This window comes from Taeniopygia guttata, chromosome 7 (assembly GCF_048771995.1).
Source record: "Taeniopygia guttata chromosome 7, bTaeGut7.mat, whole genome shotgun sequence".
NCBI classification, from domain to species: domain Eukaryota; kingdom Metazoa; phylum Chordata; class Aves; order Passeriformes; family Estrildidae; genus Taeniopygia; species Taeniopygia guttata.
The window spans coordinates 29,897,092-29,909,768 of record NC_133032.1 but is presented as its reverse complement, the minus strand read 5'-3'; the positions used below and the strand labels follow the sequence as shown (position 1 = coordinate 29,909,768).

The 12,677-nt window shown below is 42.5% G+C and overlaps 1 protein-coding gene across 4 annotated transcripts in view; it reads left to right on the top strand.

Annotated features, from left to right (window-relative positions):
• ERBB4 (erb-b2 receptor tyrosine kinase 4) overlaps nt 1–12,677 on the top strand; it is a 587,866-nt gene that overhangs the window by 465,099 nt on the left and 110,090 nt on the right. For all 4 annotated transcript variants that reach the window (XM_041717639.2, XM_030278010.4, XM_041717640.2 and 1 more), the window contains exons 17-19: nt 1,200–1,332; nt 3,919–4,041; nt 6,041–6,139. In XM_041717639.2, the coding sequence (XP_041573573.2) occupies nt 1,200–1,332; nt 3,919–4,041; nt 6,041–6,139 (355 nt within the window). The remainder of the gene's footprint in view (nt 1–1,199; nt 1,333–3,918; nt 4,042–6,040; nt 6,140–12,677) is intronic.

Genomic DNA, 12,677 nt, shown 5'->3' with positions numbered 1-12,677 from the left:
AGTAACCACTGGGGTGAGAAAGGGCAATGTGCTTTAAGGAGGAGGAGGTGGTACTGAACTCATGTTCCCCAAAAACCACAACCCATTTCCCAGCCAGACAATATTCCCCTTCCTTTATTTGCAAATTTCCATCATAAAGTCTGTGAACTGCAATAGGCCTTTGTGCTAATGTGTTTGCCCTGGGAAAGCATGGATATAAATACATTTAAATACTGGATGTGGGAGTATGAGGCTTTCTCAGAGGTAATGTAGACACACCTTCATGCACCATACCAGGTGAGATGGCACTGCTTCAGGAAAGATTGTAAAAACAAGAATAAAGAAAGGGTTGTATAAAACAATTCCATATTTCTGAGGGAGACTAAAATTTTCCATAGCTGTGTGGTACATTTTTATTAATGGGCTGTAATGTACCTTTCATCATCATTCAAATGAAACTGAAGGAGGGTTTTAGAGCACAGCAGTGACGTTTCCACAATCCTGAAAACAGTTAATCTATTTCCTGGGCTTACCAGGCAATGGTTTCAGCACCATTGTACTCTGCAGTTGTCATGCTGTGGTTTTACCCATCTTTTCAGCAACTCTCCAGCCACTGTTGGAGGGATGTTAAACGTTCTGAGTGTGGTAAGTTGTTGGTATGCTGTGAAAATGCCTAATTTAAGGTACTGCTTTGAGTTCTTCTCTGGAGGGAGCCTGATTTCTCCATTGCCTGTGTAGATGATCTCCATATCTTGCCTGGGAAGTTCCCTCTCACATCCTCCATACTCAGGAACACATTGTGTTTTTAATCTTGGGATTTTTCATGGGCTTGTTTTCCTCTGAATGCAGGAGCCCATGAGTTGATAGGGGTGGAACCAAAGCCAGCACAGGCAGATCTCTTGCAGGAACCTGCAGATTCCTGTGTCCTCATTTTGCCATTGCAGATTTGCATTTGCCATCAAAGTGCATGTTGTGTTTCCTTGTCCACACAACTCCTCACATGTGCATGGGGGTTTGTAAACAAAAAATGGAATTGGCATAATGGTTAAAAACAAGCAAATTCCTACCATGTGTCAATGTGTTTGCCCTGACTTCCCATCTGGGCTGGAATTCATGAGGCAGTTAATGAGCATTCCACGTGACTGTGTTTTATATACCCAAGCATTCTTTGGTCTCTCACCCCTAGCTGAGGAAGTAAAGTCTCTGATTCTGATTGCCAGAACCCCCCTGATTGCTGCAGGAGTCATTGGTGGCCTCTTCATCATCGTCATCATGGGCCTGACGTTCGCCGTGTACGTTCGGCGCAAAAGCATCAAGAAGAAGAGAGCACTGAGAAGGTTCCTGGAGACTGAGGTGAGCCCGGGCTGCCTCTCACAGCCTGTCTGGAGGGAAATGAAGGCTGCTCTGCTCCTATATTAGAGATGTTTAGCTCTTCCCTTACCTGTAGAAGTCCTTCTGCTTACCTGTGCAGACTAACCTGGTGAAAAGAACAAAGTTGTTTCAAGGTGCTGGTTTTCTGTACAGTTGTGGATTCGTGGCTTCTGAAGACCAGAAAAAGTTCCCTATGGTCACTAGAAGGTGTGTCCCACCAGATTTTTTAGCTCACATCCTGCTCTTCACTGAACTTCTGTTCCAGTTCTTCAATACATTTAGCAGCTCTCATGGTTAACTATTACAGGGTTTCATTCTGGCCATTTTTAGGTTGGCTTTTAAGGCTAAAGTAAGTTCCTTCAGCAAGCTCTGCTACAAACTTCATGCTTAAAGGCAGATGTTGTAACTTACTGTTGTTCCTAGTGCCTACAATACCTTTGTAGTCCAGATTTTGTAGTTTCAGATTTTGTAGTGCAGATTTTGTCAAAGGCTGTAGTAATGATCAGTAATAATCATGTATTTTATTAAGCCGAGATACTCCACAGAGCTTAACCAACTGAAGTTCACTGTTCTGCTGGCAAGAACATGTAGCAGAGCTATAGCAGAGTGCTGTGACAGCTCCATCCTGCTCTTTGAAGTGTCATTAGTGAAAGGGGCAATCTAGGAAGTATGTTTAAATGTAACATTAAATGTATATCTGTCAGCTACTGCAGTGGTGATTACTGTCATCTCCTCAGTCCTATACTTGAGACACTTTGCAAATGATGGTATTTTTAAATTAGACTGCACCTTTGTGAGATAATAAAGCTTGGAAATGCTGTTAGCTAGTGACTCTTTGATAAGGCATTATTAACAGTGCTGTTTTCTCTTCTGTTCCAAGGATTCTGCTCCCACTCAACTCCGCTCTAGAGCCTGGGAGTAAATGATTTATGCATCCCCAGTCTGTTTGCACAAGTATCTTCCTGTTTGGCTAGAATTTGTGTTGCTTGTTAAACACTGTTCAGCTGTATAGAAAGCTTAACAATACTCAGTGCCTTTACATGAATAAATCTTGCCACTGTATCAGCCCATACTTAAGCATAAATTATTTTAAGCAGGTGGTTCTCCCTTGCATTGGCTTTGAAATCCAGATTTCATTTTTCATTTGGTCAGATAAAAGCTGTGGCTGGCAATAGTCCTGAGGGACCAGGGCCTCCTACTGAACATGTGGGGAAGCTGCTGCCTTGGGTGAGAAACTGAAGATTAAATCAGGAGCATCCTGAAATGAACACACAAGCAATTAGCTTTAGTTGAAGTCTCTCTTTCTAGCTGGAGGCTGTAACAGGACTTACTCTTTCTGTAGATCATTCTCTATAAAACCCTATAAGCCTGGTTTTAGACCCCCACAACACATCCCCTCTTCTCCCTGCCATGACTGTGGCGCAGAACCTCTTTTCATCCTTCACAAACTGAAAATACAGAAGTGTGCTGCCAGTTTGCTTAATTTTCTTTTAAAGCAAACCTTTTTTTTCATGGTATAGATACTGAACATCTAAAGTAGGACAGAGGAAAGAGAAATCACTCAACTTGTTGCTGTTTGGATTTGTTATGTTTTCTTCCCCGTTAATTGCCAGATACTGGTATTTTTACCTGAACAAAACTAATTAGTCTGGTCAACTAATTAAGTAGTTCATGGTGCCCAAAGAGCTATAGAAGTAGATCTCAAACTGCAGAGCATGGTGCATTTAGCCTTGTAAACAGGCAGCTTTGAAGTGCTGCATTGTTTTCAAACCAATTGGAGTAGGAGAAGCTCTGAATTATTTTCCTCATCCTTTAAAGGAACAAAATGTTTTTCATTGTATTGAGTATTGTGCTCTATGTGTATTTTAAATTTATTTTTAAAGAAGCATTGTTTTTCTGGCAGAGATGGTATGAGATCTATGAGCATTTTTATCTGAATGTGCCATTGTGGCTCATTTTCAAAGTTTCTTGGGACATCTTGAGCAAATTGTTTAATTGCAGTAAATTAGTGGCTGTTATAAATTAGTTGACTGCTCTAAGGTGTTTTCTCCCTAAAGCTGTCTTCCTACGTGGTAAAACAGAATTTCAGAAAATCGTCCCTTCCTCAAAACAGAATAAGAATGTGATGAGCCGTTTAGTCCAGGCCATTAAAAAGAAATATGGCCAACTTAAAAGACACTAAAATGGGCAAAAATAGGATGTGGTACACTGATAATAAATGCTATATTTCTGTCATGTAGAAAATATTTATACTGCCTCCATTTTCAGAAGTCCTTGGATGTGTTACTCTGACACCAATTCAATATGCAGTTCATAACTCCATCACGCAGTTTCTGGTGGAAATTACTGCATTTGAGTGAGGACTTGCTTTATCAGGTCTCTTGGTTTCGTGGTGTTGCTCGTTTGCTTTTGAAGATGAAAAACCCTCCCAAGAGTGACAGGGCAAGGGTCAATAGATCCCCACCAGTGTCTGGTTCCAGTATTTCCTTGGGTTGGTTGCTCTCAGCACAAACTCCTGATGGGTCTCCTTGCTCAGCAATGTTTGGGACTGTTGGGTTTTCCCTGCAGCTGGTGGAACCCCTGACCCCGAGCGGCACGGCGCCCAACCAAGCCCAGCTCCGCATCCTGAAGGAGACAGAGCTGAAGAGAGTCAAGGTGCTGGGCTCTGGAGCCTTTGGAACAGTGTACAAGGTGAGAGCCTTCCCCACACAGCCCTGAGTTCCCTCTTTCACCTCTGCAGCAGACAACTTGTGCATTGCAGCACAGCAGCCTTGTGGGAATCCAGAGCTTCCCTCTGGCTGCTATGGGACCCTGACAGGGGGCCAGGAACCCCCCTGTACAGAGCCCCCAGAGACACTGTCTGTGATCTCTGCCCATGGAAAAGAGTTTTCAATCTTACAGGATGAATTACAAGCTCTGAGTGTTTGATATGAGTAATAATTAAGTGTGGCACGGGTGCAAAAGTCAAATTTTAGGATTCTAGATTAGGGGTTCAAAGGGGACAAGATGGAGGAAATTGGGTGTGTCTTGTCCTTTTTCTTCTTCTTCATGCCCTCCATGTTTGTGTTGGCATTTTTCTATTGGTTTAGGCTGGGGACACACTGTTCAACGTAGGTGACAGATATTGGCACGTTATTGTAAATACAGCACAGGTAGTTTCTGGTGTGTAATGTTTGTAACATCCCACTGAGGGCAGAGCCCCACACGCTGCCCTGCAGGACAGACCTGCGGCAGGGCAGCAGAACATGTTAGAGATAAACAGAATAAACAACCTTGAAAACCAGCACAGACAAATTATGACTTCTTTGTCAACGGGGCAGAAAGACAGAGACTTTTTACAATCTCAGAATCATCAATACCACAGATTTCGACACAGCCTGTCCCAGGGGTGGTTCCTGAGCCCCGGGAGAGAAAGGACGCTGGAATTGTGTGCAAAGAACACATCCTCAGGATCGAGTTCAAATTGCAAATATTCTTTCTTGGTGAGCAAAGACATGTCAGCCCCAGTCATTTTTACGTGCAAGAGGGCTACACAAGCTGGATTGTTCTGCTGGCAAAGTGCAGCACCAAGGTTTGCCCTTCTGCTCTTACCTAAGAGCATCTTTTATCATATTCCATTTTTTGGAAAGATGAATAAATGCTTTCTGTCATTTCACAAGTGTTACATGGGTCTTGCACCAGCAATAATACCTAGTAAAAGCAATGCCACCACCTAAACTGTCGCACTTCTTGTTTCTTCCACTTAAAAAAAAAAGATGAGTTACTTCAGAGCATACTTGAACAACAGGGATGTGAGGGTGGAACCTACAAAGGAGAAAGTACTTCAGTTAAAGAAGTATTTTTTTTTTTAAGACCTGTTGGCCATGTCCAGATCTCAAAGGCATGAAGTGGGGCTTAGTGGGCACGTCAAACCAATTCCCCAATCCTTTGGGAGCAGCAGGTGGTAGATCAGAGCACCTGCATGTGTCCTCAAAGAGGGGAGGAAAAGAAGGAAGCACAGACCAGGTCGCTGTAGCTACCAGGTCATGGGAATAGATTTATGAATTACGAGTTTGAATGTACTTAGAATGTGTCATGAGATTGACAAGAACACAGCAATAGTCAAGAATGATGGAAAAGTAGCCCAAGACAGTTTGTGAATTTTAATTTTAAATTTCCTATTTAGCCACCTAAGTTTTTGATTCTCAGGTATTAAGTAATTAGACAAACAGCCCCTAAATGCTTCATTCTAAGTATGTTATTCTCAGGGTTTTCTGTTCCTTCATGATGTTATGATCTGGTGATAATCAGTTTTGAGAGTTTACTGATGGCTTCAAATTTGATCATCAGAATCCAGACAGAAAATCCAGATTTTTTGTTTAATTATATCCAAATCAGTATCAGAATTGTATCTGAGTCACTAGAAAATGTGCATCACGTCCATGCTGCCATTACTCTTTAGAAACCCTGTTGTAGACAAGACAATCAAGGATGTTCACTGATACAAAATGTTTCATTTTACATCAGAGTTTAGTTTTGATGTTAGAAGCAGTTTTATGGAATTCTTTTATTTTGTAATTTTGTATATTCTCTGTTCTGAGTCCCATAACAGATCTGCATAACATGACAGAATGTGTCAAAAAGAACTGTAACTCTGGATCAAGTTTTTTTCTGATTATTGTCTTCTTAGTCTTCTTTTTTCTTTTTCTAGGGGATCTGGGTCCCTGAGGGAGAAACAGTAAAGATTCCTGTGGCCATCAAGATCCTTAATGAGACCACTGGTCCGAAAGCCAATGTGGAGTTTATGGATGTAAGTAAAACATGAGCAATGTCTTTGGATTTTGGCATGGGTGGTATCTTTCTGTAGCCCACAGAGGTTGTAAAGGGAAATTCTTGCCACTTTTCTTTCTTTATATTTAAATAGCAGAAGAAGGCTTGTACACAGCGCCTGGTGGGGCTGGGTTTTCCACTGCATGTGCCCCAAGATACTTGGAGTTTTCTATGTTTTCTAAGAATTTGTTTTTCTGTCAGTGTAAGACTAAAACTCTTCTGTCTCATGGGCCAGATATGTTATCTTTCTGTGGCAGAAAAGCCATGGAAGAGAGAACAGGAGTTGCAGGGGAGGATCTTACCATGCATGCAGGTCTGTATTGGTGTAGAAGCCACAGGAACAGAAATTCAGCTCAGTTTCCCCCCACTTTGGTGTTCCAAGACTCTGGGAGCTGGCAGCAGCTGCAAAGCATAACAGGGAGAAGGGGAAAATTAAAATATGCTGGATTTAAAAGCCCTTTTGCTTTACTAATCTGAAATGCCATGGATAAGAGGTCAAGATGGTAATTTCCATGAATGGTCTATGATCACAGAGGCTTTGCACTCAGTTTTGAGCTCTTTGTCAAGATCAAGGCTTACTGACACCATGAATCTCCATATCTTACTCAGTGACAATTTTTGATAAGTCATAGAAATTCACACTCTTTTTGTAGGTCCCTCTTGTGAACTTGAAAATTGCATATGGCTTTTAAGTCTTGCTGACCTGTTCTGTGTGTAGGCCTGATTTCTAAACATTAATGAGACTGTAAGCCACAAGGAGAAGGTTCTCCCATTATATAGTCTATTCTTCCACCTAGAAATGAACAGGAATGTGCAGCTATGGATTTAGGTGCCCCAGACAGCTGTTTCATGTCTGAGTTCTTAGGCAGTTGAAGGAAGGCTGTGTAGAGGAAGGGATTTCCTGTGTTTTTTACAGAGCACTACACATTTAGGTTGGTTAGATAATTTCCAACCTTGATGATTTTGTCATTCTGTGGTTCTGTTGCATTCAGTAATCATTTTGCACAAATAATTAAAAAAAATGGCAGTTTTGGCACTGTTTAAAAGGAATTAATTGCACTAAAGGGATAACAAGTATTAGATATCTTTTCTTAATGGACAAAGAATCTTGCTAATAATAGAGCTGCCCCAAGAGGAGAGGTGAGATCCAGTGAACTGGGTGTCAGTGGTCAGTCAATGACACAGATTCCAGCCTAAGAGTGAGGGAATTGTTATCACTGTGTGGGACTAAGAAATTTGTGCCAGATCAGGATCTGACCCCTGATCTGATAGAGAAATAGTAGCAATAGCTCCTCCTCTGATACTGATTAACCTCAAAGCAAAGAAAACATAAGGTCCTTGACAAAAGGCAAAGTTGCTTGTGTGAGGTTCCACAGCTCAGCTCAGGTCAGTTTGGTTCACTGGACCATACTTCCCCCCAGTGTTTGCATCAAAACATCTGATAAATGGCTCAGAAATAAAGAGCCTTTTGGGAATTCTGGAGATTTTTGGCTGTAGAGTTACAGTAGGGAAGGTTTCTCTTTAAATTAATACTTTCTCCTGAGTCTTTGACCCAGTAGCTGCAAGATGAGAGAAAAATTAAAGTTGTTTTTAGTTCTTGAGGTTAAAAATAGCCCTTAGATTGTTTTTAATCACAATAAAAAAAAATAGACTTCATCATTAATTAATACAAGTGGCAATAAGGAGAAATTATGTTTTCTGTCAGTGCTGGTTTTGATATATGTGCAGTGATTTGTAATCCTTTCCTGTACTGCATTGATGAAGATAATTAAATTTCATTCTTGTGAAATAATTGCTAATCCAGTTATACAGAGGTTTCTTGCCATCCTTACCTCCCAAACCAGTTGTTTAGCTCCTAAAAAAATGCACTTTCAAAGAGAATGACCTAAGCATTATTTATGGCCTTAATGTGACTACTCCTGCTTGTCCCAAAAAAGACATAAACATTTAAAGCATTTAAGCCAAAATTTAAAATATGAGGAGATAACCTAAATATCTTTCACTGAAATGTATGTTAGAGTAAAAAAAATGTGTTTTACTCATTGTCACTTCAAGGCTTTAGTCAGTATAGCTATCCTGATAAAACTGAACACTGTTTACTCATTTTATGAGGAAATAAACAAATGTGCATCTGAAAGCAAAATGCATCAGTTGCACTTCAGTAAAAAGAGTGTTATGAATAGTGGCTGTTGGTTAAAAGCACTTATGTCAGATTTTGAAAGGTATATAGGTGGCTAAATGCCACAGTGAACATGGTGGGGTTAATTCTTTGTAAAAAAGGGTCTGCCAATGTTGGTAGTGAATGGGAAGAGGAGGTTAGTGGGAAGGTGCCATTATATGTGTCACACCCTTGGCTTTGTAGGTGTGCTTTTTGTCAGCAATTACTTCTTCCTGGGCAAGTCCTTATATCTGTAAGTAAAAGCCAGCATTCCTTTTAGAAAGGCTCTGGAAAATGGAAAGGCTTTGGACAGAAGCAGTTTGTGTGCAGAGGGAGTACTTGGGTCACTTCAGTGTCCACAGAATTGCTGCTGTGGGTGTTAGTGGCACTGCCCATAGATCTGGTGAAATCTTCTGATGCTGGCAGAATGGGAGTCTAAAAGGGCTCTACCAGCTCCTGAAATTCTGCTAAACGTTATGCTGAAGGAGTAAGGAAAATAATTTTTGGCTCCTGGGCTGTCATTTCAGCAGCCTGGAGCCCTGCTAATGGAGCAGTAATGACTGTCATGATATAATGCCTGATGTCAGCTCTGCTGCTCTGGCCAAGCACCTCCCATCAGGAGATGATGGATTGGCCACCATCCAAAAGCACAGCCATTATTTGGGGTTTTTCTTGAGGGAGCCACGGCAGAGTTTGTTTTCCAGGCTTTCTCCACCCATTCCCAGCTGGCCCTTTCCCTTTGCTCCCTGTGTTTGTCCCTAGCTTTGTCACTGCAGTAGGTCTGTGTCTGCTACAGCAACACAAGCTGGAATCTGCAAAGTAGCCTGGAGCAGGGCAGAGCCAGGCTGCACAGGAGGCCTTGTGCAGATCTATCAATGAAGGTTTACCCCATTTCTCCACATGTTTCTGGGTGTATATTGTGTATTACAGAGTCTAAAGGATTTTCCCCTCAGCATGGCCGTGGGTTTAAGTTGCAGGGCAGAGTTTCTGCTCTGGCAGGTGCCCAAAAGGGGGCTGGAGTTTGAATTCAGAGTCCAAGTGCTCTGCCTGCACCAGCAAGACACATGGGCACCAGCAGGGAGCTCAATCCTGCTCCTCACCCTGAGCCTGGAACTGAATATGTGATGGTTCTGAGTTTTATGGAGAGGAGAGAATATTGTGGTGAGGAAAATAGGCAAATGTGCAGCTGAGAGGCTACTTGATAGTAGAACAGGGACTTACAGTTTCACTTGGGAAAGCAATTTCCCCTTCTCAGCCTCAATTTGTTTGGCTGTTATGATGGTGTGATAAGTCCAGTAGCCATTGGTGTGGTCAGATGGTTTAACATCAGCCCAGATACTCAGCTGACAATGTACTAAATTCTAGAGACATGCTGCAGTTGGAAAGTACAGCAGTCTTTGAGGCTGAAAACATATCCTTAAAAAACTTGTCATGGAGAAACAGAGAGTTGATGAGGGCCTTTCCTCCAAGCTTGATGTTTCCAGGAAGTCATCCTATGAGCTGTGGTTGTGTCCAGGATTTTGATCCACTTACAAGTTTAATCTGTCCTCCCTGAGTTTAAATGCTCCATTATCTGTTAGACTATAATTAGAGGCTGCAAGCACAAGTCAGCATACACAGAGTTCCTTGGGAGTCCCTGAGCTCATTGAGATGAAGACAGTTTGACTGATGGTGGTCAGCTGATATTGGGCCAGAAGCTAATAATAGAAGGCAGTGCTGCTTAGCTAGGTGAGAAAGTTAACTTGGGAAAAATTAAACTGAAGGCTTTGGGATTTATGGCTGGAAATAAATTTCCCATTCTCATTTGTTTCCTAGTAAGAGAGCTTCAGAGGCAGTTGGTTTCCTTTATGGTTTTATAATTAAGATCTAGAGGCTTCCTGGCTGGGTCTGTGCTCGCTGCAGTTGCTGCTGCCTGCAGTGGCAGCACTTGGAGTGTGGGAGGACATTTGTCACACCAAGTGCAGAGGTGGTGAGTGACAGTGACCTCCACCAGGCATGGAGCAAGCAAATTAAAGCTGCATGTAGGGGATTGACACCCACATCTTTTATTTATGTCCAGCCTAATGAACTAAATGAATAAATCACTCAGATGTGCTGCAGAAACAGCTTTTTCTAAATTGTATGCCTGTCTTACAGTAAAGACGAGCCCTCAGCTAGAGGATATCAATATCAAACTTATCTTCAGTTCAGAGGATCGAAGACAAAAAAATCATGTAGCTGACTAGAGAATTCTTTCTCCTGTTCAGCTGAAACCCCACAGAGATATGGATAGGCCTAGATGCTTTCTTTGTTTCCTCAAGTATGTCTAGGTGGGAAGTACAGCTAGCTAGCTAGTCAGGTGAAGAAGGTGAGAGAAGATTTACCTTTTCTTGGTTTCCACTATTGGCTTCAGGCATAGAAAGGTTCTAGACTGAAGCTTTTTGGTTCTTTTCTTGGCCCACGGTGGCTTTCACAGAGCCCTTGAGGCTACAGACACACTCTGTGACACACAGTTTCTCAGCTGAGGAATTGTGCATTTGCCTCAGGTGCATTTGCCCTCAGCCTCCTTTTGTGCTTGCCTTATGTGACTATGTGGATGACTGGTTAAATATGTTTCAATATTTTATTTATTTAAATATTATTTATTAATATTTTAAAATATTTTTAATTCCTTGTACACATCATGCTCCTGCCCAGCCCCGTGTTTGACCCAGGTCTTCAACAGACCATGTAGATGCTCCTGAAATTCTGAAAAGTCATTGCTGCTAGCAGTAGTTGCATCCAGACACTCCACAGTCCACAGACATTCCACCTGGGAAATACAAGAGTTAATCCTGGATCTCAGTTGAAAGGGCAGGTTTTGGATCAAATGAAATCCTTTATGGCAGCAGTGAGACATTTTTCCTCATCCTCTTTTGCTGTCATTTCCTTGCACATCCTCCTTTCCAGCTGCCATGAGGGGTCTGTGAGCACTGCCTGGCTCTGTGCTCTACTGCAGCTCAAACAGGTTTTCACTCTATCATGTCAAACTGCAGGAGGTGGGGGACAAGGGGTGACATAACCCCTGTGATTGTAGGAGTGATGGACATGGCCCCTGTGATTGTAGGAGTTAACATGACCCCTGTGATCGTAGGAATTATGGACATGACCCCTGTGATTGTAGGAGTTAACATGACCCCTGTGATTGTAGGAGTTAACATGACCCCTGTGATTGTAGGAGTTAACATGACCCTGTGATTGTAGGAGTTAAGGACATGACCCCTGTGATTGTAGGAGTTAACATGACCGTGTGATTGTAGGAGTTAAGGACATGACCCTGTGATTGTAGGAGTTAAGGACATGACCCCTGTGATTGTAGGAGTTAACATGACCGTGTGATTGTAGGAGTTAAGGACATGACCCTGTGATTGTAGGAGTTAAGGACATGACCCTGTGATTGTAGGAATTAAGGACATGACCCCTGTGATTGTAGGAGTTAAGGACATGACCCCTGTGATTGTAGACCTCCTTTTGTGCAGCCTCCCCCTCCTCCCCACTCGTGCACACTGTGAGTGTGAGCAGACACTCAGAGGGGCACTCTCTGCCTCTCAGTCCGGGGCACAGGAGCTCATTGTGATGGCAATTACAATTTCCAGCTTCTCCAGAGATGCCAGAAATCCAGCTGTCCTTGAGAATGCTGCATGCCAAGCATAGGCCCCCAGAGCGCTCAGCCTCTGCAGTAGCTGGAAATCTGATCTCTGATGAAGGTGAACTGCTTTTAGTCATCTGCAGATTAACTGTTTCAAGGCTACCTTTCTGTTATTTCCATCTGAAGCCATGATTTTCCTTTAAATGTTGGCTTCAGTAATTTTCCCCTCAGCAGGGTGTGAGGGTAAGATGTGTGTGTATGTTCAAGGGGGTTAATTTTCCATATGCAGGAGCACGTGGCTGTGTGGTGAAAGTACACACACAGAAAGGATGAGCTACAAGCACAGGCAGACAAGCCAGGCTGGAAACAATTCTGCTGGCATAAAACTCTAACTGGAAAATGCTGTGAGGGAAAGTGAGTTTGCCTGCTGCTGGTGATGGGGGAAGTCTGAGTCCTACTGAAATTCAGGGGAGCTGTGAATTGGCCAGTGAATTCAGCAGGGCCAGAACCTCACCTCTAGAGTAATCTTTCCAAGAAGTCTGCCCCAGGGTTGAGGAAGAATCCCATGCTTTAGTGAGGGACTGACATTAGGAGTTACTCCTAAATGAGCCAGGAAGTACATTCAGATGCTTTTTGTTATGGCTGTTGCAGAACTCCTTATTTCAGCTTTGCAATGCTTTATGATGTGGAAACCCTGCATAAAGCTGGGTAAACCTGTGCATGGGAAGAAGATCAGGTGGGAGTGTTCATTTA